This window comes from Coregonus lavaretus (assembly GCF_964263955.1).
Source record: "Coregonus lavaretus genome assembly, chromosome: 10".
Taxonomy (NCBI): domain Eukaryota; kingdom Metazoa; phylum Chordata; class Actinopteri; order Salmoniformes; family Salmonidae; genus Coregonus; species Coregonus lavaretus.
In genome coordinates this window covers 31,434,785-31,462,697 of record NC_139997.1, presented here as the reverse complement: position 1 = coordinate 31,462,697, position 27,913 = coordinate 31,434,785, and the positions used below count along the sequence as shown (strand labels likewise).

The 27,913-nt window shown below is 42.3% G+C and overlaps 2 protein-coding genes across 2 annotated transcripts in view; one reads left to right on the top strand and one right to left on the bottom strand.

Annotated features, from left to right (window-relative positions):
- The first annotated feature begins 515 nt into the window (after positions 1-515).
- LOC311136123 (peptidyl-tRNA hydrolase 2, mitochondrial-like) lies at positions 516-2,428 on the top strand. The gene is made up of 2 exons (XM_084170207.1): positions 516-577; positions 1,739-2,428. The coding sequence occupies exons 1-2, from the start codon at positions 538-540 to the stop codon at positions 2,281-2,283; spliced, it is 585 nt and encodes a 194-aa protein (XP_084026333.1). The 5' UTR covers positions 516-537; the 3' UTR covers positions 2,284-2,428.
- A 9,249-nt stretch (positions 2,429-11,677) lies between these two features.
- LOC311136256 (clathrin heavy chain 1-like) overlaps positions 11,678-27,913 on the bottom strand; it is a 77,313-nt gene continuing 61,077 nt past the window's right edge. The window contains exons 26-30 of the mRNA XM_084170387.1: positions 27,733-27,843; positions 26,968-27,138; positions 26,343-26,564; positions 14,136-14,211; positions 11,678-12,619 (exon numbers count right to left, since the gene is read on the bottom strand). Of these exons, the coding sequence (XP_084026513.1) occupies positions 12,483-12,619; positions 14,136-14,211; positions 26,343-26,564; positions 26,968-27,138; positions 27,733-27,843 (717 nt within the window). The 3' untranslated portion in view covers positions 11,678-12,482. The remainder of the gene's footprint in view (positions 12,620-14,135; positions 14,212-26,342; positions 26,565-26,967; positions 27,139-27,732; positions 27,844-27,913) is intronic.

The following is a 27,913-nucleotide window of genomic DNA, read 5'->3' as shown; positions in this document are numbered from 1 at the left end:
CAAAGCCAGGTAAAGCTGAGCGGCACATGCTCAGGGTGCGTTCGAGAGCAACAAATCAGTGCAGTCGTTTTCTTAACATTTGCAGTCTTGAGAGAACATTTAGCAATTTTATAACAAATTTCATGCAATTCGACTAATTTTACCATGGGTGGAGAGCAATCTTTGCAGTAACTTATGCCATGTAAATATGATATCTGAGTGAGGAGCCCCTGGGCACGTGCCTTGAGTGCCCAGTCGGTATTTGGCCATGATTACTACACTTTTTTCTTAATTTCTTTACTCTGACATGTGCACCCACCATTAAAAAGACTGACCTAGAGAATCTATTAATTAAATACATGGGATAGTAATACTTTGAAATTGAACCATGTTATTTTCAAAAACTTCAATAATCTTGATTATTAATAGAACATAAAACCTAAAAAGCTGCATAAACTCAGAGACACCCCCAATTTATTTGCATCTCCCAGTTGTCGCCTCTTCATACTGAAACGTGCCCAGTGTATTTACTGTGACGTCATCAGAAGTGGACGGTGGATGAAGACGAATGTAAGCGCGTTGATCTCGCTGGGAGCAGGTAAAAATCGGTGAAATGTGGTCATAAACTGCTATGCAATATGTTATGACTTTATGAAGGCGTCAGGTAAAAAGGTTACGAATTCTGCCTCCATTGAGGTGATATTGCGAAGTTGACTTAGGATAGCTAACTCGTTAGTTACATGCTAGTTCAATGGTAGCAAAGATATTTTGACGGTAGCCTACTCTGTAAGTTCGGAATCTCTTGTTCTCTCCCCTGAGTCAAACAGTTAAGTTACCATGTTCAACAATCCTATCAGATCAACTGATGACAGGTCAATGTTTGTCTGAAGTGGAAACACATTTAGGGTAACCTTAGGTAGCTAGGTGATTTTAGTGCCTAACTAGTTAGCCAACAATGTAGGGCCCTATAAAATGGACGGAATCCATAAAATTTAACGGAATTCAACAATATTAAACGTATTGAACTTAGGGAATCAACTATGTATTACATTAATTAGCACACGTTTATCATAAGACAAACAGAATGCAACAGTGATTCTTATTTAATGCAACCTTCTGAAGAGGCAACGAGAATTCCCCGGTCTGTGTATGTGCGCCCAGCTACCACTTTGTGTAGCCGTTAGCGATGACGTTAATGAAAAATCTTCTGGTAGATGTTAACCCAAAAACCTAATCAATTCAATGTTAACTACAAAGTAGCCTATGCATACCTGCCAGAATGATATCATGATTATTTGCATCAATCCAAAAACATAACTAAACATCCTCTTGCAATGTGCGCACTGGAATTATAGGGTAACTACACCCACAAATCGAAATTTAATTTAATCGAATTTTCCTAGACCTCGAAAGTGGTGTCCTGATGTAGTATAATCATTATTGTTGACTTAGAACAACTAACATAGTTGTTATTCATATGAAATTAGAAGTGTGATTTTGATAGCAAAAACCTGAAATAAAACGGGAAAATGGACACCTGGAAAAACAAAACGGAATTTAGGGAAAAACAGAATCAGGCCAAACATTTAAATGATTATATAGGGCCCTAACAAATCAAATTTTATTCGCCACATGCGCCGAATACAACAGGTGTAGACATTACAGTGAAAGGCATACTTAGACTATGTAGCTAAGAGATGAAGCCTACAATAAATTCAGATTGCCTTTAATAAATTCACAGCCTTAAATCAACTTTCAGGTTTGACAAGTCTCAAGATGGATTCCCTATACGGCCAGGTAGCCATTGGAATATTGGGAGGAGTGGGCTGTGGACTTTGCCTTGGCTGGCACGTCCGGGCTCGGTTCAGCAACTCCTCCAAAGACCTCATCGGGGCGGCGATGGGGAATGGCAGCGGGGGTGAAATGGCCGCCAGCGTCATGGGAGAAGGAGGGGAGTTCAAAATGATCCTGGTGGTCCGATCCGACCTGAAGATGGGCAAGGGGAAAGTGGCAGCCCAGTGCTCACACGCTGCTGTGTCGGCCTATAAGCAGGTCCAGCGCAGGAACCCTGAGCTTCTGAAGCAATGGGAGTACTGTGGCCAGCCCAAGGTTGTGGTTAAAGCTCCAGATGAGGACAGTCTGATAGAACTGCTAACCCATGCCAAAGAGGTAGGGCTGCCTGTCAGTCTGATCCAAGATGCAGGGAGGACCCAGATAGCACCAGGATCCCGTACTGTGTTGGGAGTAGGCCCTGGACCAGCTGATCTTGTGGACAAAGTCACTGGACACTTGAAGCTCTATTAGACACGAAATAGGACTTGAATTGAGTAGTCTGTATTAGTTGTATTTGAAGTAGGATAATCATGGTCCACTTCAAAATGTATTTTTTTAATAGAGAAGTGGTCATTTGGGAACTGTACATTACTTTTCATTAAAAGGTCCAACATCATGTCCGCCTTTCCTACGTACTTCTCAGTATTTGGTATTCAGGCTTACCTTATTCAGTTGTGTAGCAGGTGTGGCTGGCGACCTTGCACGCTCTGAATACATTTCATTCAACTGCTGAAAACCCTCACACTTGGTGGCCAAGATATTTTCTTGTGGGGTTTCAGTATGTTTATCTTAAGCCATCCCTTTAAATTCGGTGTACCTTTTAGTTTGAATTTAGTCGACAGACTCACTAGAATAAATCGAGAGAACGGGTTCAGAACATTAGGGCTCAATGAAAGAGCCATCTAAAGAAATGTATATGCATATTTGTCTCTGTTTCAGCACCAATTGGTAGATTATTTAGGAAATAATGTATTAATCATAAAAAACTGGTTTGAAGAGCCTTTACGCACAAAATATACTGATAAATCAAAAATAGTGGTTTGAGTCATCCTGAAAGTTGGGTTCAGTTCTTCAACCCATGGTAATGTTGGAAGATTAGTGTACAATAGGTTATACCCTCGTCTATTGCCTGCACTAACCATCGGGTTCAAACTGTTATGGCTTAGTCTGCGCTCCATAATGATTTATTTAGCCTAAGGCTTTAAATACCAAGATTGGCAAATTTGCCACTGGCGCCCTGTGCTCTTCACAGATGAAAGCAGGTTCACACTGAGCACATGTGACAGACGTGACAGAGTCTGGAGACGCCGTGGAGAACGTTCTGCTGCCTGCAACATCCTCCAGCATGACCGGTTTGGCGGTGGGTCAGTCATGGTGTGGGGTGGCATTTCTTTGGGGGGCCGCACAGCCCTCCATGTGCTCGCCAGAGATAGCCTGACTGCCATTAGGTACCAAGATGAGATCCTCAGACCCCTTGTGAGACCATATGCTGGTGCGGTTGGCCCTGGGTTCCTCCTAATGCAAGACAATGCTAGACCTCATGTGGCTGGAGTGTGTCAGCAGTTCCTGCAAGAGGAAGGCATTGATGCTATGGACTGGCCCGCCCGTTCCCCAGACCTGAATCCAATTGAGCACATCTGGGACATCATGTCTCGCTCCATCCACCAACGCCACGTTGCACCACAGACTGTCCAGGAGTTGGCGGATGCTTTAGTCCAGGTCTGGGAGGAGATCCCTCAGGAGACCATCCGCCACCTCATCAGGAGCATGCCCAGGCGTTGTAGGGAGGTCATACAGGCACGTGGAGGCCACACACTACTGAGGCCATTACATCAAAGTTGGATCAGCCTGTAGTGTGGTTTTCCACTTTAATTTTGAGGGTGACTCCAAATCCAGACCTCCATGGGTTGATACATTTGATTTCCATTGATAATTTGTGTGATTTTGTTGTCAGCACATTCAACTATGTAAAGAAAAAAGTATTTAATAAGATTATTTCATTCATTCAGATCTAGGATGTTATTTTAGTGTTCCCTTAATTTTTTTGAGCTGTGTGTGTGTGTGTGTGTATATATATATATATATATATATATATACACATATACACATATACATACACACACACACAGTGGGGGAAAAAAAGTATTTAGTCAGCCACCAATTGTGCAAGTTCTCCCACTTAAAAAGATGAGGCCTGTAATTTTCATCATAGGTACACGTCAACTATGACAGACAAAATGAGATTTTTTTTCTCCAGAAAATCACATTGTAGGATTTGTTATGAATTTATTTGCAAATTATGGTGGAAAATAAGTATTTGGTCAATAACAAAAGTTTCTCAATACTTTGTTATATACCCTTTGTTGGCAATGACACAGGTCAAACGTTTTCTGTAAGTCTTCACAAGGTTTTCACACACTGTTGCTGGTATTTTGGCCCATTCCTCCATGCAGATCTCCTCTAGAGCAGTGATGTTTTGGGGCTGTCGCTGGGCAACACAGACTTTCAACTCCCTCCAAAGATTTTCTATGGGGTTGAGATCTGGAGACTGGCTAGGCCACTCCAGGGGCCTCATGTACAAAGACTTGCGTTGAATTCATACTAAAACATTGCGTACGGACAAAGCCATAAATGTGCGTACGCACCAAAAAAATCTGATGTATGAATCTCTGCGTACGCAGCATTCCCCATACATTCTCTTTGTACATCCCAATCAACGCGAAATTGAGCGCACATGCACGAGCACCACACCACACCCTGTCTCCTCCCTCAATTAAATCAATTTAAATATGGTAATTAGTCCAATTTGGCAAAAGAAACCTGCAAGAACATGGCTAAAGCAAGCAAGAAACGAAATTTCACTGAAAACGAATTAGAGGTGCTACTATCAGAGGTAGAAACAAGAAAAAATATTTTATTTGGAAATCTGTCCTCTGGAATTAATAACAAAAGAAAGAAAAAATAGTGGGCGAGTTTGTCTGATGCCGTCAACGCGGTGGGATCTGAGAGTCGCACCGTAAATGAACTGAAGAAGAAATGGTCAGACATAAAGGTGGAAGTTAAGCGGAGAACTGCTGCGCACCGACAAAGTGTGGGCAGAACAGGCGGTGGTACAGGGACCGATGAACTTGCACCCTTTGATCAGAGAGTTGCCTCTATTGTAGGAGACACGTTAATCTCTGGAATCGTATCCGCTGATGTAGGAGACTCGGATATACTACAGGACTGCCAGCAAGGTGACTCAGATTTATTTCCTTAACTTTGATATACATAGCCAGCCACCGTTTAATTTTAAAATGCATGCAATATAGCAAAAGGTACACCAGAGATTTCACGTATCCACTGCTTTTATTGCAAATGCGTGTACCCATTAATAAGGAACAGACTCAAATTACTGTTAAGATGTGCCTGTGTTTAATTGGACTTAGGAACCGCAGGAACGTCCACTGGCACGCACTCAGAGTCCGCACCACCTGAGCAGCCAGAGCCCATTCAGTCCAGCGTCTCCCGTGTCTCTAATGTTCCCCCCAGTGCTGAAGCCCGTCCATCTGGCCGTGTCTTGACGCATGCTGTTCTGGAGTCACAACAACAAATTGTTAGGGCCATTGAAGAAATGAACAGTCACCTTAAAAATGTCACTGACGCACTCACATAAATAAGCCATTCATTAAAAGAATTGGTCAAAAAATGAACTTTGTGTCTGAGTACCATTTATATTGTCGCAATTACACGTTGACGGGCCTGAATGGCTTGTTGATTGTGCTGCACATATACTGGTCCTGGGTCAGGGTCATCTGGCGGTGCCCCCACCTCACCAAGGGGTATGCCATGCCTGTGCGCGACATTGTGCAGCACTCCACAGGCCAGTATGATGCGGCAAACCTTGTCAGGGCGGTATAACAGCATCCCCCCGGTCCTGTCAAGGCAGCGCCACCGACATTTCAGCTGCCCAATCGCCCGCTCCACAACTGACCGAGTGCGGGAATGGGCATCATTGTATCTGCGCTCTCGGTCAGTTTGTGGGTTGGTGAGGGGGGTTAACAGCCACGTCTTTAGTGGATAACCACTGTCTCCTGATGGGCAGTAATAATAATTACAGACACAAACATTTTACTTTTAGATAGAACCATACATTTAAATGCATAACTTACCAAGTAGCCACCCATCGCGCACCCTGCCAGCTTGGAGTCTCATCCCAACCATGCTGTTTGTAAGGATATATGAATCATGGGTTGACCCAGGCCACCTTGCCACAATATTTGTTAGGCGCATTTGTGCATCACATATAATCTGCACATTTATTGAATGGAAATGTTTCCGATTCACATATGCAAATTCGTCTTCAGATGGCGCCTTTATAGCAATATGTGTGCAGTCGATCGCTCCGATTACATTAGGAAAACCGGCTATCGCTGCAAATTGCGCTTTGATGTTTGGCTGGTCACCTGCATCGTATGGGAACGTTATATACCTGGTAGACAAGCGGATGATGCCGTCCCATACAGGTGGCATTGCACGGCTCAAACACGACTGGCTTATTCCTGAGCGGTCTGCCAGTTCTCTTTGGAAAGAACCGGTTGCTAGGAAACCAAGTGTAGTAAGCACCTGTAAAGGAACGGGTAATGCGTGGCTCCTCACTGTCTCTCTTTCCAAATTCGGACCCAACTCAGCGCAGAGCTCCAAGAGTATAGCCCTTGGAAATCTGAAACGGCTGATGAGCCAGTCATCGTCGTGGGCCAGAAAATCACCGTGGTCCCTAAAAACTCGTTCTCTCCGGATTTGTCCATTGAAAATGTCTTCTAATAAAGCCAAAGCTGCCATTGCTAGACGGGTTGTATCAATTTTCACATCCTTTATATATGTTCTTACTTAATTGCATAATTAATAGAATATTCTAATAAGACTCGTGTGACAATAATATGGCAAATCATTTATCAATTACAAATTATAAGCAATATCTGGCAGGTGCGATAGAACAGTTCGTAGTGTAATGTTTGCCACTTCACTTTATTGCCTCTATGAGTCGCCAACGGACAAACATCACAAAAATGTACGTACGCCAGGCCTGAAGTTTACGTGGAAGAACGCACATTCTTACGTTAATTTCACTGTTAGTACATCTGACCGTGAACGTGAAAGCTGGCGTACGCCGTGTTTTCGTGCGTACGCAAGATTGATATATTAGGCCCCTGGACCTTGAAATGCTTCTTACGAAGCCACTCCTTCGTTGCCCGGGCGGTGTGTTTGGGATCATTGTCATGCTGAAAGACCCAGCCACGTTTCATCTTCAATGCCCTTGCTGATGGAAGGAGGTTTTCACTCAAAATCTCACGATACATGGCCCCATTCATTCTTTCCTTTACACGGATCAGTCGTCCTGGTCCCTTTGCAGAAAAACAGCCCCAAAGCATGATGTTTCCACCCCCATGCTTCACAGTAGGTATGGTGTTCTTTGGATGCAACTCAGCATTCTTTGTCCTCCAAACACGACGAGTTGAGTTTTTACCAAAAAGTTCTATTTTGGTTTCATCTGACCATATGACATTCTCCCAATCCTCTTCTGGATCATCCAAATGCACTCTAGCAAACTTCAGACGGGCCTGGACATGTACTGGCTTAAGCAGGGGGACACGTCTGGCACTGCAGGATTTGAGTCCCTGGCGGCGTAGTGTGTTACTGATGGTAGGCTTTGTTACTTTGGTCCCAGCTCTCTGCAGGTCATTCACTAGGTCCCCCCGTGTAGGTCTGGGATTTTTGCTCACCGTTCTTGTGATCATTTTGACCCCACGGGGTGAGATCTTGCGTGGAGCCCCAGATCGAGGGAGATTATCAGTGGTCTTGTATGTCTTCCATTTCCTAATAATTGCTTCCACAGTTGATTTCTTCAAACCAAGCTGCTTACCTATTGCAGATTCAGTCTTCCCAGCCTGGTGCAGGTCTACAATTTTGTTTCTGGTGTCCTTTGACAGCTCTTTGGTCTTGGCCATAGTGGAGTTTGGAGTGTGACTGTTTGAGGTTGTGGACAGGTGTCTTTTATACTGATAACAAGTTCAAACAGGTGCCATTAATACTGATACTGATAGTGGAATATTTAACATGATATAAATAGGAAACAGAAAGTCGGGGTAGACTACAGTGCCTTCGGAAAGTATTCAGACCCCTTTACTTTTTCCACATTTTGTTAGGTTAAAGCCTTATTCTGAAATTGATTAAATTGTTTTCCCCCTCATCTATCTACACAAAATACCCCATAATGACAAAGCAAAAACAGGTTTAGAAATTCTTGCACATTTATGAAACTGAAATATCACATTTACATAAGTATTCAGACCCTTTTACTCAGTACTTTGTTGAAGCACCTTTTGCAATAATTACAGCCTCGAGTCTTCTTGGGTATGATGCTACAAGCTTGGCACACCTGTATTTGCGCAGATCCTCTCAAGCTCTGTCAGGTTGGATGGGGAGCGTCACTGCATAGGTATTTTCAGGTCTCTCCAGAGATGTTCGATCGGGTTCAAGTCCGGCCTCTGGCTTGGCCACTCAAGGACATTCAGAGACTTGTCCTGAAGCCACTCCTGCGTTGTCTTGGCTGTGTGCTTAGGGTCGTTGTCCTGTTGGAAGGTGAACCTTCGCCCCAGTCTGAGTTCCTGAGCGCTCTGGAGCAGGTTTTCATCAAGGATCTCTCTGTACTTTGCTCCGTTCATCTTTGCCTCGATCCTGACTCCCAGTCCCTGCCGCTGAAAAACATCCCCACAGCATGATGCTGCCACCACGCTTCACCGTAGGGATAGTGCCAGGTTTCCTCCAGATGTGACGCTTGGCATTCAGCACAAAGAGTTCAATCTTGGTTTCATCAGACCAGATAATCTTGTTTATCTTGGTCTGCGAGTCTTTAAGTGCCTTTTGGCAAACTCCAAGCGGGCTGTCATGTGCCTTTTACTTCTGTCTGGCCACCATAAAGGCCTGATAGGTGGAGTGCTGCATAGGTGGTTGTGCTTCTGGAAAGTTCTCCCATCTCCACAGAGGAACTCTAGAGCTATGTCAGAGTGACCATCAGGTTCTTGGTCACCTCCCTGACCGATGCCCTTCTCCCCCGATTGCTTCGTTTGGCCGGGAGGCCAGCTCTAGGAAGAGTCTTGGTGGTTCCAAACTTCTTCCATTTAAGAATTATGGAGGCCACTGTGTTCTTGGGGACCTTAAATGCTGCAGAAATGTTTTGGTACCCTTCCCCAGATCTGTGCCTTGACATTATCCTGTCTCGGAGCTCTACGGACAATTCCTTCGACCTCATGGCTTGGTTTTTGCTCTGACATGCACTGTCAACGGTGGGACCTTTATATAGACAGGTGTGTGTGCCTTTCCAAATCATGTCCAATCAAGTGAATTTACCACAGGTGGACTCCAATCAAGTTGTAGAAACATCAAGGGTGATCAATGGAAACAGGATGCACCTGAGCTCAATTTCGAGTCCCCTAGCGAATGGTCTGAATAATTTATGTAAATAAGGTATTTCTGTTCTTTTATTTTAAATAAATGTCTAAAACCCTGTTTTTGCTTTGTCATTATGGGTTATTGTGTGTAGATTAATGAGGATCTTTTATTTATTTAATCCATTTTAGAATAAGACAGCAAAATGTGGAAAAAGTCAAGGGGTCTGAATACTTTCCGAAGGCACTATATACACTGCTCAAAAAAATAAAAGGAACACTTAAACAACACAATGTAACTCCAAGTCAATCACACTTCTGTGAAATCAAACTGTCCACTTAGGAAGCAACACTGATTGACAATACATTTCACATGCTGTTGTGCAAATGGAATAGACAACAGGTGGAAATTATAGGCAATTAGCAAGACACCCCCAATAAAGAAGTGGTTCTGCAGGTGGTGACCACAGACCACTTCTCAGATCCTATGCTTCCTGGCTGATGTTTTGGTCACTTTTGAATGCTGGCGGTGCTTTCACTCTAGTGGTAGCATGAGACGGAGTCTACAACCCACACAAGTGGCTCAGGTAGTGCAGCTCATCCAGGATGGCACATCAATGGGAGCTGTGGCAAGAAGGTTTGCTGTGTCTGTCAGCGTAGTGTCCAGAGCATGGAGGCGCTACCAGGAGACAGGCCAGTACATCAGGAGACGTGGAGGAGGCCGTAGGAGGGCAACAACCCAGCAGCAGGACCGCTACCTCCGCCTTTGTGCAAGGAGGAGCAGGAGGAGCACTGCCAGAGCCCTGCAAAATGACCTCCAGCAGGCCACAAATGTGCATGTGTCTGCTCAAACGGTCAGAAACAGACTCCATGAGGGTGGTATGAGGGCCCGACGTCCACAGGTGGGGTTTGTGCTTACAGCCCAACACCGTGCAGGACGTTTGGCATTTGCCAGAGAAAACCAAGATTGGCAAATTCGCCACTGGCGCCCTGTGCTCTTCACAGATGAAAGCAGGTTCACACTGTCTCGGACAAGGTGACTTATCAATATATTTGGCTCCATTTACTGTTTTGAAAATGCTAATTAGCATCAAAGAAGACATCATGCAAAACTACAAATCCCTGCAAGCTCCTGCATGTCATCTCTAGCTGACACCTTTGCTAACAGGTATTGTGTCAATTTAAAACGTGCACAAGACAGTTCAGAATTGTCCATTAAAGACATTTATTCATTACTTCATTTAGCTTACATTATAGTTAATCCTGAGATTCTTACCTTTGCCTCGATTCGGCAGTCTCGTCCAGATCATGGCATTTGTAGTTCTTTATGATAGCCACATTAGTAGCTAATTAGTGTTTCATTTTTTGGGGGGTAAATACAGGTCAATATATTGATAAGTCACCTTGTCCTAGAGAGATTTAAACAGTTATCAAAACTTCACACCAGGGTAAGCTTATACGAAACACAGCCCTTATTTTAATTGTTTCTAAAATCCCCTATGTGAAAAATGTATGCTGGAAAAACGATTGGAACCATTTCCCTGTTTGACCGCTAGGTTTTATGGGTATTATGACTCACTGTGGTACTCTATTCCCCCCCTAATAGAATAAGTTACATGTGAACATTTTTCTTGAACAGACAGATTCAGTATTTAGTCAATTGACCAATAGGCATACACCGCACTTTGGCTGTGCTTAAACTACCCCAAACACATCTGAGCACTGGCTTGTACTTAAAACATACTGTATTGTACATATGGAGTGATATGGATTTTCCCTACAGGATGCCTTGATGAGAAGGTTCATAAGATGAAAGAAACAAACGTCGGCTGTGCACAGCGGATGGCCATCGTTTTCTTTAAAATTTCCTGACTATTCTAAATGTTGAATCGCCAACAATCATTGACACCCAGCACGTGATCTACTGCGAACTGCCGATGTTTGTGTTAGTCTGACAAAACAAAGTTGAGACTTGACCAGACTTTTCTTGACAAACAAGAAGCCTTTATTTTATGTGGAAAAGAAAACCGCCATTTCATTCATCATGATCCAGATTTTGCACAATCAAGTGCACGCATAAATCTAAAGTCATTTGTTTTTAGAGAGTATAGGGTAGATTTAATTTCTTTGTATACACGCAAGCCTTTGATAAAAACACCAAATTACCACAGTCCTGTGATTTTCTTTAATTAGATCAGAGGGCAAACTGAAACGCTTTGTCCCAAATGGCACCCTATTTCCTACATGGTGCAAAACCCCTATGGGCCCTGGTCAAAAGTAGTTCACTATATAGGGAATAGGGTGGCATTTTGGACACGTCCAAAGAAAGAAAAACATCCTGGCAGGACATCGAGGCTATTAGGTTTTATATTCTCTCTTCTGTACAGTCCAGAACAGGGCACAAGGTGTGGTTAGTTAGTAAAACACATAGGTCCAACTGAACTGAACAGGGCTTCTTTAATTCTAGTAATCAATCCCTCCTAAATGGAATGGTCCCAAACAAGAGCACTGTTTACAGCACGAGGAAAGGAAGTCTGTATACGCAGCAAAGTGAGACCAAAGACACCAACAACTTAATCTCTACACCGCACGGTCTGACTGGAGAACGTGCATATGCTTGGGATGGGAAGGATAAAACTCACTTTTGGAAATCATGTCTATATGCATTTTAAAATAATATTTTCTCTTTCTAGAGCTACACAACCCCCTCAACCCTGTGTAGGTCATTACTGGTATTGTACGTAGTGTTTCTAGTTTGTGGTTCATGGAAGCGGCAGTCTCATGTTCAAATATAGAAGAACATTGTAACTTTCGTTTCTGAATATACAATAATTAAATGCATTTTAGATGGATAGAACAAGCTGCTCACACATCAAAATGTGATACTACAGAGTGCAAATCTGATGCTTCACAACAACTTTAATTAAGAGGCCTCGCTCTTTCCACAAGCCCCCTCATTGTACATGAAAATAAGACAAATTACATCTAGTAAATATAATGGAATGTGGAAGAAAATCGTTGTCATCCAATCCTTTTCTTTGACAATGGAAATAAAATGGAGTCCTTCATGACAAAAAAAGGAAAACAAACGATAATAACAAATAATTAAAAGAGTAATAACTGCTTGTTTGAATCCCCTGTATGTTGTGAGTAGAAGATGGTAATGAGCTGGTGAAGGACTGAGCTGAGTGGGGGGAGAGATGGAGGGATGGGCTCCAGGCTTGTTCCAGACCAGAAGGGCCTTTACATGCTGTAGCCAAAGCCTGGCTGTGCCTGAGGGGCCTGGGGGTAGCCTGCAGGGGCCTGGTAACCGTAGGCGTAGGCCTGCTGCGGGGGTACGGGCACACTGGGGCCAGCAGTCAGCATCAGCTGGGGTGTGCCTGGAGGAAAGAGAGAGGGGGTTATACATGTAGGGCGGACCCCAAAATTACAATCTATTCAATTTGATTAGTTTACCCAAATTCACTAAATTGTTTTAGAATGCACACGAGCCACAGCGCAACTCTGTCAACATTCCAGAGAGCCAAGGAAGAGTGGGGCAATCCTCCTCCTTTAATATTTTTGTCAGGTTTTTTATTGAACAGAGGACTGTAGAGAGAAGATCGGAGAGATTGAGTCAAAGGACAGTGGGCCGGATTCAAACCCATGTTGACTCTGGCATAGGCCTAAGTCAGAGACACTAACCACAAGGAAGCTTAAACGTGTTGTTCACTTGACTATAGCCCCATGTAGCTCAGTTGGTAGAGCATGGCGCTTGCAATGCCAGGGTTGTGGGTTCGATTCCCACGGGGGGCCAGTATGAAAAAATTTATGAAAAGAAATATGTATGCACTCACTAACTGTAAGTCGCTCTGGATAAGAGCGTCTGCTAAATGACTAAAATGTAAAACGTATAGCCTGTCTGCTGCAGAGGGACACGGCGGAGCCACGAGAAAGTGAGTTTTGATCAGTATGGGCAGGAAAGTGCTGAAAACATGTTGTCTCACCATTTAAGTTATCAGGACCTATTAGGATGATAAATACCAAAGTTTTGGCGCAGGAGCTATTATGAATGAGATACCAATCTCAAAATTGTGATTGAGACATCCCTATACACATATGCATGTCACCAATATCAACACCATCCAAAGTTTTTTTTCACATGACATTTTATACATTTCTCTTTACCATTTACTTTTTGTCTGAGTCAAAACTTTACTACTTGCCATACAAAAGGCTGGGTCATGGGTAATCTTTCTTGATTATTTGTCGGTGTGAACGGCTGTACATGGTCTCAGTCAGTGACAAGCAGTATCTTGGTAGTGAAGTGTGTTGGGATTAGTTACTTAATTAATATTACATATTACTTGTTTAAAATATTACTTTGTGTGGAAAGTAAGGTTACTTTCATTAAAAAATAATCTCTAAATCAGTTTGTTTGACTGTCAAGGGAGCAAGGCGATCTGCATGTGCACTACCAAAGACAGGCTACTTAGCCATATAACTGTAAGCCAAACATCTGTACAGATTGCCTCTTTTTTCTGGTTATAGACCGCACTTATACGGACCCATAGAGATGTATAGAGGGCACACTTGCCACTAGACGGGAAAGCCCTCTATGGGGCTTTGCTATCACAGAACCAATCAATGGCAAAGATCAAAGGTACGCCCCCTATACATTTCTATGGACTGCTGCTGTCATGACATTTCTCCAAACAGCCTTTCTACGCTCACTCGATAACTACATGAGGAAACATTGGATTGGATCATGGAAACACACGCCTGGTAGAGAGAAGATTCTGAAGAAGTTACGTGTTACTTTACTCCATTACCCATAAAAGTAATCTGATTACGTAACGTTACTTTTGTAACGTGGTACCCCCAACACTGGTAGTGAATGACGCGCGAGGTACTTACCATAGACGATGGGTTGTGTCTCTGTCGCCTGCTCCTCCTCTTTCCGTAGGGACTCTGAGGTCTCCAGCTTGTCCACCTGGAATAGAGGTCAGAAAGAACACAATGAAACACTGCTACAAGCAGGCAGGCCAGAAAAGACTAGACGTGCTGGAAAAGCCTTCAATCATTGACTGTTCTTTCATTTAGTAGTTCAATTAATGTTAAGTGGTTGATGGACAGAACCGTTCCGGTGTGTGAAGTGTGTGCATTTTAGGTGATTTTTATTTTCAACACATACAAGGCTGCTGTGAGCTGCCCCTTCGTCACACATTTAAAACTAGTGAAGAAAAATGAGAGATGACCATTAAGATGTGACTGGAAAAAGACTGAATGGACTTTGGTCCCTCCATTCAGCCACCAGTCTTTACTTGAAGTTTTCAGTATAGATAAACATTGCTATGTATGTAGAGAACCAAACCCATATCAAGTATGAATCAGGCCTACAAATGCTATTGTGAAGTAGCAATGCCAACTACCAGGTGGTATTTTCACTGATTTATCTAGGACCCATTCAACCGTCTTCATAATCGAACATACTTAGTTTATAGCTTGTCAATATCAGCCCACTGTAACTCCAATCCTGGGAGTGACGTTTTAAGCGTAGCAGTAAAAACAGCAGCTTTCCAAGAGTTGTTAGGAAGAAAACTTGTGTTTGAAAGTTGTGGTAAGAGGCAAGATGCATTTTGTGCAAGTTAAAAGATATCCCTTTTTTCTTATTTTGTTCACTATATTTAGCTGTGCTTCTGTGTTAAGTGGGTTTAGTTCCCTCCATACCTCTTGTTAGGAACATTAGTAACTACCATCAGTAAATCTCTTCCCACATAATCCCAACAAGCCGAGGCTTCATTGAAAGGAGAAGAACAACATGCTACAGTAGTTGTTACACAGTTGGTTAAAAGTGTGCTTGAAAGAGGCATAAGTACTGAAGCGCAGAGGGAGTGAAAGCTTAGGATGATTAGTAGTCCAGCCACTCAAGGCCTTCCAGTCCCATCAACCAACAGCAAGGCACAGCCAACAGCAATGTCTCCTTGCATCTCAGTGCTGCTAGCTACTCATTGGCATGGGCTCAATCACATGCATATTTTAAAACCAGAGAACATTTCCCAAAGCATGTACCATTACCCGTTTTTCACACAAACATACAGTGCCTTCAGAAAGTATTCACACCCCTTGACCTTTTCCATATTTTGTGTTACAGCCTGAATTTAAAATGGATTCAATTGAGATTTTGTGCCACTGATCTACACACAATACCCGCAATTTCAAAGTGGAATTTTGTTTTTAGAAATGTTTACAAATTAATACAAAAATAAGCTGAAGTCAATAAGTATACAACCCCTTTGTTATGGCAAGCCTAAATACTTTCAAGAGTAAAAATGTGCTTAATAAGTCACATAATAAGGTGCATCGACTCACACTGTGTGCAATAATAGTGGTTAAGATTTTTAGTTTTATGATTACCCCATCTCTGCACCCCACACACAATTATCTGTAAGGTCCCTCAGTCGAGTAGTGAATTTCAAGCACAGATTCAACCACAAAGACCAGGGAAGTTTTCCAATGCCTCGCAAAGAAGGGCACCTATTTGTAGATGGGTAAAAATAAAAATATCAGACACTGAATATCCCTTTGAGCATGGTGAAGTTATTAATTACGCTTTGGATGGTGTATCAATGCACCCAGTCACTACAAAGATACAGGTGTCCTTCCTAACTCCGTTGCCGGAGAGGAAGGAAACTTCTCAGGGATTTAATTTCACCATGAGGCCAATGGTGACTTTAGAACAGTTATAGAGTTAATGGCTGTGATAGGAGAAAACAGGATGGATCAACCACATTTGTAGTTACTCCACAATACTAACCTAAATGACAGAGTGAAAAGGAATACAAATATTCCAAAACATGCATCCTGTTTGCAATAAGGCACTAAAGTAATACTGCTAAGAAATTAACTTTTTGTCCTGAATACAAAGCATTATGTTTGGGGCAAATCCAACACATCACTGAGTACCATTCTTCATATTTTAAAGCATGGGGATGGCTGCATCATGTTATGGATATGCTAGTCATCGGCAAGGACTAGGGAGTTTTTTTTAGGATAAAAATAAACAGTTAAGCACAGGCAAAATCCTAGAGGAACACCTGGTTCAGTCTGCTTTCCAACAGACACTGGGAGACAAATTCACCTTCCAGCAGGACAACAACCTAAAACACAAGACCAAATATACACTGGTTGCTTACCAAGACAACATTGAATGTTCCCGAGTGGCCTAGTTACAGTTTGGACTTAAATCTGCTTGAAAATCTATGGCAAGACTTGAAAATGGCCGTCTAGCAATGATCAACTTGACAAGAGCTTGAAGAATAATGTGCAAATATTGTGCAATCCAGGTGTGCAAAGCTCTTAGACTTACCCAAGAAGACTCACAGCTGTAATTACTCCCAAAGGTGATTCTAACATGTATTGACTCAGGGGGTTGAACACTTATCTAATCAAGTATTGTGTAGATCGTAAAAATAAATTTTAAAAAGACAATTACATCCATTTTAATCCCAATTTGAAACCACAAAACGTGGAAAAGGTCAAGGGGTGTGAATACTTTCTGAAGGCACAGTACATACTATCTTGGATACAGTGTAAAAGTCTGTGAAGGAATGCACTTTTCATTTACTGCCCGTGAAAAATGTACTTCAACAAAGACAGATTTTTTTGCTCAGCCTCTAGTACTGCAGCACAAGCTGTACATCACTATCAAGACTTCAATATGAACATGACAAAGTTTTAATTATAAACCCGGTGGTTCGAGCCCTGAATGCTGACTGGCTGACTGCATAAGAGCCCTTAGCCGTGGTATATTGGCCATATACCACACCCCCTCAGGCCTTAAATTAAATATATAAATGTAATCACTACAAAATGTAATTTCTGAAACATTTCTAAAAACTGCATTCTCTTCACAAACCTTAATCATACAATGAATTTATTGGCTTACAGTTTTAGTACTATGGTTAAATGCAGTCTACAACTGGTTTGCAGCTCTTTTTGAACAGTCTTAACTATGTGCTGGCACTATGAGAAGACTCAAGACTGAGTTTATTAAAAGGTGTTCTAACATTCTACAAAATTAACTTTCCTCTCAGACACTCTTGGGGTATCAAGAGTGCTTTAGGGTTAGTGGGTTGAAAGGTCAGGACTGGAAACCAATGGCAGACTGGCATCGTTGGTAGACTTACTCAGACTAAGGGTTGTCATTGGTGAGTAACTACAGATCTACTACAGTGCTTGGCTGCCCAGTCGGTGAGAGTCCGTTTGAGAGGACACTCAGAGAAGGCACTACTCGGTGTGTGGGTGTTTGGAAAAGCAGTAGTGTAATAGATGACAGAATTAAAATAAAACTCATGCAGATTCCTGAGGTTGCAGTCCTCCAGGATAAATGAAGAAAATTTAATAACGAAAGAAATTGATGGAATATAGGAATCGACTTTCACCTTTTCCTTAATTGCATTAACCTGGAAGGGAATTCAAGAAGCGCAGCTTAGAAAATAAAATTAACTCAGTTTCCCATAGTGCATAGAGAGAGAGAGAGGCAACCAAATATCCACACAGTAGAAAATAGCTAAAACTAAGAGATAGAAAAGACAGTAACACTCCTGTCTAAAAGGAAGTCTGGTACAATTTCTTTCTGAATTTTTCTAGTTTGTGATTTGTTAAACTATCCCTTCCATCCTAAGAAATATTGTTTTGAAGATAAGTTAAGCATTGTAATGATCTTTATCACATTTACATGCATCAAAATACAGTTTCTCCTGTGCTGGCCAAATATGAAATGGCCAAATGTATTTAATTTAGTAGACTAGTGTGTACACCTGTATAGGTTCCGGTGAACTCAACTTTGAGTCACTAAAGTAATATTGAGAGCAGAGCCGTACAGACTGCATTAGCCGTTCTATTGATAGACAGACATGCTAGAACTGGTGTCCTCTATATGTCATTGACTAGACTAGAGAGCTGCTGGACTACTGTTCCGGTCAGAGCTATTGGAAACTATTCAGACCCCTTTACTTTTTTCCACATTTTGTTAGGTTACAGCCTTATTCTAAAAAAAAAAGAAAAGGAGAGCCGCACACTCTAGGCAGATAAAATAATTTAATGACAATGAAGACAGCTTATCTGTCGAAACGTTGGTTATTCGGTTATTCAATGATTGCATCTGAGCTCCTAGTGTGCAGCTCTCCTTTTCTTTTTCAAGTGTTCTACTCCGTTAGCCAGCACCTCGCCTAAATTCTTTCACCTCCAATACAGCCTTATTCTAAAATTACACACAATAACCCATAAGAACAAAGCAAAAACTGTTTTTGTAGACATTTTTGCTAATTTATAAAAAATTAAAAAACAGAAATATCAAGTATTCAGACCCTTTACGCAGTACTTTGTTGAAGCACCTTTGGCAGCAATTACAGCCTCTTCTTGGGTATGACGCTACAAGCTTGGCACACCTGTATTTGGGTAGTTTCTCAAATTCTTCTCTGCAGATCCTCAAGCTCTGTCAGGTTGGATGGGGAGCGTTGCTGCACAGCTATTTTCAGGTCTCTCCAGAGATGTTCGATCGGCTTCAAGTCCAGGCTCTGGCTGGGCCACTCAAGGACATTCAGAGACTTAGGGTCGTTGTCCTGTTGGAACGTGAACCTTCGTCCCAGTCTGAGGTCCTGGGCGCTCTGGAGCAGATTTTCATCAAGGATCTCTGTACTTTGCTCCGTTCATCTTTGCCTCGATCCTGACGAGTCTCCTAGTCCCTGCCACTGAAAAACATCCCCACAGCATGATGCTGCCACACCATGCTTCACCGTAGGGATGGTGCCAGGTTTCCTCCAGACGTGACGCTTGGAATTCAGAGTTCAATCTTGGTTTCATCAGACTAGAGAATCTTGTTTCTCATGGTCTGAGAGTCCTTTAGGTGCCTTTTGGCAAATTCTAAGCAGGCTGTCATGTGCCTTTTACTGAGGAGGGGCTTCCGTCTGGCCACTACCATAAAGGCCTGATTGGTGGAGTGCTGCAGAGATGGTTGTACTTCTGGTAGGTTCTCCATCTCCACAGAGGAACTCTGGAGCTCTGTCAGAGTGACCATCGGGTTCTTGGTCACCTCCCTGGCCAAGGCCCTTCTCCCCCAATTGCTCAGTTTGGCCGGGCGGACAGTTATAGGAAGAGTCTTGGTGGTTCCAAACTTCTTCCATTTAAGAATTATGGAGGCCACTGTGTTCTTGGGGACCTTCAATGCTGCAGACATTTTTTGGTACCCTTCCCCAGATCTGTGCCTCAACACAATCCTGTCTCGGAGCTCTGCGGACAATTCCTTCGACCTCATGGCTTGGTTTTTGCTCTGACATGCACTGTCAACTGTGGGACCTTATATAGACAAGTGTGTGCCTTTCCAAATCATGTCCATTCAATTTAATTTACCACAGGTAGACTCAAGTTGTAGAAACATCTCAAGGATGATCAATGGAGACAAGATGCACCTGAGCTCAATTTCGAGTCTCATAGCAAAGGGTCTGAATATTTATGTAAAAAATGTATGTTTTGTCTAAAAACCTGTTTTCGCTTTGTCATTATGGGGTATTGTGTGTAGATTGCTGAGGAAATTGTTTTATTTAATCCATTTTAGAATAAGGCTGTAACCTAACAAAATGTAGAAAAAGTCAGAATACTTTCTGAAGGCACTGTGTTTGTGTATGTATTTAAAAAAAATATATTTAGTCATTTTTAGCAGACCCTCTTATCCAGAGCGACTTACAGGAGCAATTAGGGTTAAGTGCCTTGCTCAAGGGCACATCGACAGATTTTTCACCTAGTCGGCTCAGGGATTAGAACCAGCGACCTTTCGGTTACTGGCACAATGCTCTTAACCACTAAGCTACCTGCCGCCCCGGAATATACACACACACACACATACATACATATATATACACACACACATATACACATACATATATACACACACACACATATATATATATATATATATATATGTATAAGGCTATGTGTGTGTGTGTATGTATATATATATATATATATATATATATATATATATATATATATATATATATATATATATATATATATATATATATATACATATATACATATACACACACACACATATATATGTATGTGTATATATATATGTGTATATAGATACGTATGTATGTGTATATGTATGTATGTATATACAGTGGGGAGAACAAGTATTTGATACACTGCCGATTTTGCAGGTTTTCCTACTTACAAAGCATGTAGAGGTCTGTAATTTTTATCATAGGTACACTTCAACTGTGAGAGACGGAATCTAAAACAAAAATCCAGAAAATCACATTGTATGATTTTTAAGTAATTAATTTGCATTATATTGCATGACGTAAGTATTTGATCACCTACCAACCAGTAAGAATTCCGGCTCTCACAGACCTGTTAGTTTTTCTTTAAGAAGCCCTCCTGTTCTCCACTCATTACCTGTTAACTGCACCTGTTTGAACTCGTTACCTGTATAAAAGACACCTGTCCACTCAATCAAACAGACTCCAACCTCTCCACAATGGCCAAGACCAGAGAGCTGTGTAAGGACATCAGGGATAAAATTGTAGACCTGCACAAGGCTGGGATGGGCTACAGGACAATAGGCAATCAGCTTGGTGAGAAGGCAACAACTGTTGGCGCAATTATTAGAAAATGGAAGAAGTTCAAGATGACGGTCAATCACCCTCGGTCTGGGGCTCCATGCAAGATCTCACCTCGTGGGGCATCAATGATCATGAGGAAGGTGAGGGATCAGCCCAGAACTACACGGCAGGACCTGGTCAATGACCTGAAGAGAGCTGGGACCACAGTCTCAAAGAAAACCATTAGTAACACACTACGCCGTCATGGATTAAAATCCTGCAGCGCACGCAAGGTCCCCCTGCTCAAGCCAGCGCATGTCCAAGCCCGTCTGAAGTTTGCCAATGACCATCTGGATGATCCAGAGGAGGAATGGGAGAAGGTCATGTGGACTGATGAGACAAAAATAGAGCTTTTTGGTCTAAACTCCACTCGCCGTGTTTGGAGGAAGAAGAAGGATGAGTACAACCCCAAGAACACCATCCCAACCGTGAAGCATGGAGGTGGAAACATCATTCTTTGGGGATGCTTTTCTGCAAAGGGGACAGGACGACTGCACCGTATTGAGGGGAGGATGGATGGGGCCATGTATCGCGAGATATTGGCCAACAACCTCCTTCCCTCAGTAAGAGCATTGAAGATGGGTCGTGGCTGGGTCTTCCAGCATGACAACGATCCGAAACACACAGCCAGGGCAACTAAGGAGTGGCTCCGTAAGAAGCATCTCAAGGTCCTGGAGTGGCCTAGCCAGTCTCCAGACCTGAACCCAATAGAAAATCTTTGGAGGGAGCTGAAAGTCCGTATTGCCCAGCGACAGCCCCGAAACCTGAAGGATCTGGAGAAGGTCTGTATGGAGGAGTGGGCCAAAATCCCTGCTGCAGTGTGTGCAAACCTGGTCAAGACCTACAGGAAACGAATGATCTCTGTAATTGCAAACAAAGGTTTCTGTACCAAATATTAAGTTCTGCTTTTCTGATGTATCAAATACTTATGTCATGCAATAAAATGCAAATTAATTACTTAAAAATCATACAATGTGATTTTCAGGATTTTTGTTTTAGATTCCATCTCTCACAGTTGAAGTGTACCTATGATAAAAATTACAGACCTCTACATGCTTTGTAAGTAGGAAAACCTGCATGTATGTGTATATACACACACGTATGTACAGTGGGGAAAAAAGTATTTAGTCAGCCACCAATTGTGCAAGTTCTCCCACTTAAAAAGATGAGAGAGGCCTGTAATTGTCATCATAGGTACACGTCAACTATGACAGACAAATTGAGAATTTTTTTTCCAGAAAATCACATTGTAGGATTTTTAATGCATTTATTTGCAAATTATGGTGGAAAATAAGTATTTGGTCACCTACAAACAAGCAAGATTTCTGGCTCTCACAGACCTGTAACTTCTTATTTAAGAGGCTCCTCTGTCCTCCACTCGTTACCTGTATTAATGGCACGTGTTTGAACTTGTTATCAGTATAAAAGACACCTGTCCACAACCTCAAACAGTCACACTCCAAACTCCACTATGGCCAAGACCAAAGAGCTGTCAAAGGACACCAGAAACAAAATTGTAGACCTGCACCAGGCTGGGAAGACTGAATCTGCAATAGGTAAGCAGCTTGGTTTGAAGAAATCAACTGTGGGAGCAATTATTACGAAATGGAAGACCACTGATAATCTCCCTCGATCTGGGGCTCCACGCAAGATCTCACCCCGTGGGGTCAAAATGATCACAAGAACGGTGAGCAAAAATCCCAGAACCACACGGGGAGACCTAGTGAATGACCTGCAGAGAGCTGGGACCAAAGTAACAAAGCCTACCATCAGTAACACACTACGCCGCCAGGGACTCAAATCCTGCAGTGGCAGACGTGTCCCCCTGCTTAAGCCAGTACATGTCCAGGCCCGTCTGAAGTTTGCTAGAGTGCATTTGGATGATCCAGAAGAGGATTGGGAGAATGTCATATGGTCAGATGAAACCAAAATAGAACTTTTTGGTAAAAACTCAACTCGTCGTGTTTGGAGGACAAAGAATGCTGAGTTGCATCCAAAGAACACCATACCTACTGTGAAGCATGTGGGTGGAAACATCATGCTTTGGGGCTGTTTTTCTGCAAAAGGACCAGGACGACTGATCCGTGTAAAGGAAAGAATGAATGGGACCATGTATCGTGAGATTTTGAGTGAAAACCTCCTTCCATCAGCATGGGCATTGAAGATGAAACGTGGCTGGGTCTTTCAGCATGACAATGATCCCAAACACACCGCCCGGGCAACGAAGGAGTGGCTTCGTAAGAAGCATTTCAAGGTCCTGAAGTGGCCTAGCCAGTCTCCAGATCTCAACCCCATAGAAAATCTTTGGAGGGAGTTGAAAGTCCGTGTTGCCCAGCGACAGCCCCAAAACATCACTGCTCTAGAGGAGATCTGCATGGAGAAATGGGCCAAAATACCAGCAACAGTGTGTGAAAACCTTGTGAAGACGTACAGAAAACGTTTGACCTGTGTCATTGCCAACAAAGGGTATATAACAATGTATTGAGAAACTTTTGTTATTGACCAAATACTTATTTTCCACCATAATTTGCAAAAAAATTCATAAAAAATCCTACAATGTGATTTTGTGGATTTTTTTTTTGTCATAGTTGACGTGTACCTATGATGAAAATTACAGGCCTCTCTCATCTTTTTAAGTGGGAGAACTTGCACAATTGGTGGCTGACTAAATACTTTTTCCCCCAACTGTATCTCAAGGCAGCTGGGACCATAGTCACGAAGAAAACAATTGGTAACACACTATGCCGTGAAGGACTGAAATCCTGCAGCACCCGCAGGTCCCCCTGCTCAAGAAAGCACATATACAGGGCCGTCTGAAGTTTGCCAATGAACATCTGAATGATTCAGAGGAGAACTGGGTGAAAGTGTTGTGGTCAGATGAAATCAAAATCGAGCTCTTTGGTATCAACTCAACTCGCCGTGTTTGGAGGAGGAGGAATGCTGCCTATGACCCCAAGAACACCATCCCCACTGTCAAACATGGAGGTGGAAACATTATGCTTTGAGGGTGTTTTTCTGCTAAGGGGACAGGACAACTTCACCGCATCAAAGGGACGATGGACGGGGCCATGTACCGGTGAGAACCTCCTTCCCTCAGCCAGGGCATTGAAAATGGGTCGTGAATGGGTATTCCAGCATGACAATGACCCAAAACACACGGCCAAGGCAACAAAGGAGTGGCTCAAGAAGAAGCACATTAAGGTCCTGGAGTGGCCTAGCCAGTCTCCAGACCTTAATCCCATAGAAAATCTGTGGAGGGAGCTGAAGGTTCGAGTTGCCAAACGTCAGCCTCGAAACCTTAATCACTTGGAGAAGATCTGCAAAGAGGAGTGGAACAAAATCCATCCTGAGATGTGTGCAAACCTGGTGGCCAACTACAAGAAACGTCTGACCTCTGATTGCCAACAAGGGTTTTGCCACCAAGTACTAATTCATGTTTTGCAGAAGGGTCAAATACTTATTTCCCTCATTAAAATGCAAATCAATTTATAACATTTTTGACATGCGTTTTTCTGGATTTTTTTGTTGTTATTCTGTCTCTCACTGTTCAAATAAAAATACCATTAAAATTATAGACTGATCATGTCTTTGTCAGTGGGCAAACGTACAAAATCAGCAGGGGATCAAATGCTTTTTTCCCCTCACTGTGTGTGTGTGTATATATATATATATATATATATATATATATATATATATATATATATATATATATATATATATATATATATATATATATATATATATATATATATAAGCCTTTATTACAATTCAGACATGAATTGCGGTTTATCTCTGGTACACTTATTTATTTAGTGTTGTTTACACTTTGACAGTGTAACCATCGGGTGTTTTCAAGGAGTAATTTGTGTGTTTTAATTATTTAATCAAACAGTGTGCTTATAGCATCAGACAAGCTCAGTGCATATGTAGTTGATTTTATTCAAACAAACACATAGGGTGTCTGTCTATATATGGAAAAATAAGTTTAAACAGGACGACTCTCGGTCGACCAAGATTGTTTTTGGTCAGGGACAGCCCTAGTGGGGTGTGTGTGTGTGTGTGTGTGTGTGGTTAAGGTATGCTGACTCATGCTCAGTCACAGCAGTCCCACATGCAGCATCCAATGACGAGCTCCACTTACTTGCCACTTAATATCAATGACAAGAAAACAAACAATTGGACTCTAGAGAGAGGAACTAAAGATCATTTCAAAGCAGAGGGGACACCACCTTGAAACAATGCATCAACAAGACACTTGAACTGTACTTAAATTATTTTTTTATGTATTTCGGATGATGCAGTTTATTTTTTGCCAGAGCATTAAACAGAGCAATTACTGTCTTATATGGAAAGGGTTAACAAAACAGCAGCAAAATGGTTAACAAAAGTGGGAAAATTCAAACTAATGACATGAGTATAAGGCATCGGTGCAGAGAGGTTTGTTTAGCTTTATCAAACTCAGACATACAGAAGAGACAAGGCACTAAAAATAAAAGGTAAGTCGATAGAAACAAACAAAAGTAAGTCTTCCTATAGAGTCTACAAGGATTACTGGCACGCCACACATTGAAATATAATTATTGTATTCTAAATAGAATATTCTACTGATTCCAGTAATTATATTTCTATTACAACACACGTGCTGCAAAGTCTAGACTCTGCTGGACTGAGTTCTATTGGAATCATTGAAGAATCTCTGGTAGCAACTGAACTTGCTATTTAAAAATAAGGTATTGTGCTACTGACTAGCTAAGTGGCTTTTCAAACGTGACTAACTGCTAAAAGCAGTTGACTGTGTAACAGAAGATCACTGCACAGTGTGTTTGGAAAGGCTTTGGGTAAAAGTGGCCAATGCTATTTAGGATCAGCTTACTTTCACTCAATCCTAACCTTAAAGGGGCAATCAGCAGTTGCTACATCCTTTTTTGGACTTATAAATTAACGATGTGTACCAATTGATTTGTGAGGAATAACTTAAAATGCTTCATGTGCTTAGTTCAACTGTCGTACCCCATCAGAACACTATCAGCTTGTTTTACTCCAATGTTTGTAAACAAAGTAAATGTAAATATATAGCCTAAAAATATGGGTAAAACTATAATTTTGATATCACGGATGGTCAGTCCTTGCACCCATAGCTCAGTCTATGAATTTTAGAGTGCTTACATTTCTCCAGTCCCATCCCTCAGCTTTTTAGCAAAACAGGGGCGGGGACTTCATTTGTTATTGTTTCAACTGCTGATTGCCGCTTTAACCATTTGGGGTAAGACATTCCAAACTGACCCTAGATCAATGACTAGGGGAAGGTTCACCCTACTACCTCTGAAAGCAGACCTGGGCCGTGTTCATTAGCCACCAAATGGAAGAAAACTGACATTTTCCGTTGCGTGCCCTAATGAACACAGCCCTTGGCCCACTCAACACTCCACCTAGCCAAGTCCAGACAGCCACCCACCTTGGAGAGGTACTCTCTCATGACCTGGATGAAGTAGGGCATGGAGAAGTCCATGATGTTGTGCTTCCAGGCTGTCTCTAACACCACATCTGGCCTCAGAAGGTCGTAGCAGGTGAAAAGGCAGGCGGCAAAGCACTCCTTCTTGTCCTCCATCAGGAACCAGCCCAGCAGCTCCTCAGCCAGCTCCGTGTCCTTGGACTCTGACGCGTACTGCATGGCATCCTGGAGGAAGATGGGAACTATGAGGAGGAGGTTCAAGATCAGGAGGGGTGACGTGATGCTTGATGTGTTAGAGGGGAAGGTAGATACCAAGACAAAGTGGCAGGTGTGGTGCAATCTAGTAATGCCTAGAAAGTATAGGACTTCTTCCACCTATGGAATACTTTAATATCCCATAGGGAATTTATCTGATTTGCAACAAAGTACACCAACAATCATCTTAACCCCGAACCCTACGCTTACACACTAACCTTACCAGAAAAAATGGCAAAATACTACACTTCCCATTATCCACCTCTCTCTCCTAAAAAATTACGTTCAATGACAATATAATGGCACTTTCCCCAGTGAATGGCAGTCCAAGGAGAAACATGCCTTGGTAAGGAGAAGGGAATGAATGAGTTACCTTGTAGAGTTTGTCCTTCTTGCAGAGTTCCACACTCTGTTTCCAGCGGTTGTTACCCTTGAAGAGGTACGCAGCGATTCTCCTGAACTCGATCAGCTCATGTTTCTCCAAGCGCTGGGCCAGCGAGATGTTGTCAAAGTTGTCATAGGCATCTATAGACGTCCTCAGAGCCTGAGACCATGGAGAGAGGGAAGAAAGGATGAGGAAGGAGTAACTTCATTGTTCAGTGAGGTAAAAAAACACTTTGTTTTCATGTAAACAAGGTAATAGAAATGTCATACTGTATATAGGGCCAGTATCCCAAACCCAGATTAAAGGGATACTTATTTTGGCAATAAAGCCCTTTATCTACTTCCCCATAGTCAGATGAACTCATGGATACCATTTTTATGTCTCTGCATCCATTATGATGGAAGTTAAGAGGTAGTTTTACGAGCCAATATTAACTAGCGTTAGCACAATAACTGGAAGTCTATGGCATCTACTAGCATGCTAGCAGTTACCCTAGACTTAGTCATTGAGCTAACACTAGTTAGCAATTGCGCTAACGTTAGTTAGCAACTTCCTTCAACCTGCACGAAGAGACATACAAATGGTATCCACGAGTTCATCTGACTCTGGGGAAGTAGATAAAGGGCCTAATTGCCAAAATCCTGAAGTATCCCTTTAAGCCTAGTCGAGGATGAAAAATAATTCAATGGAAAATGTGTCTAATGTCTTACTTGTATGACAATGTAACAACCAACAAAAACATTGACCACAAACCTGATAGTCCTCCTCTGTGATGAAGAGGTTGCTAAGTGCTTCATTGATAGACTTGTTGTTGTGGTTCTGTACTGAGCGCAGGTAGGGCTTGACCAGGGGCAGCTGTTTCACCTGGACACACACACACACACACACACACACCGTTGATTACTAGAACTGCATTCACTATAAGCAGAGTGCA

Bases quoted from the DNA above. Each gene is read 5' to 3' on its own strand.
- LOC311136123 (XM_084170207.1), top strand. From the start codon at position 538: ATGAAGACGAATGTAAGCGCGTTGATCTCGCTGGGAGCAG. The intron at 578-1,738 runs GTAAAAATCGGT...ATCAACTTTCAG, and splicing joins GTTGATCTCGCTGGGAGCAG to GTTTGACAAGTCTCAAGATG.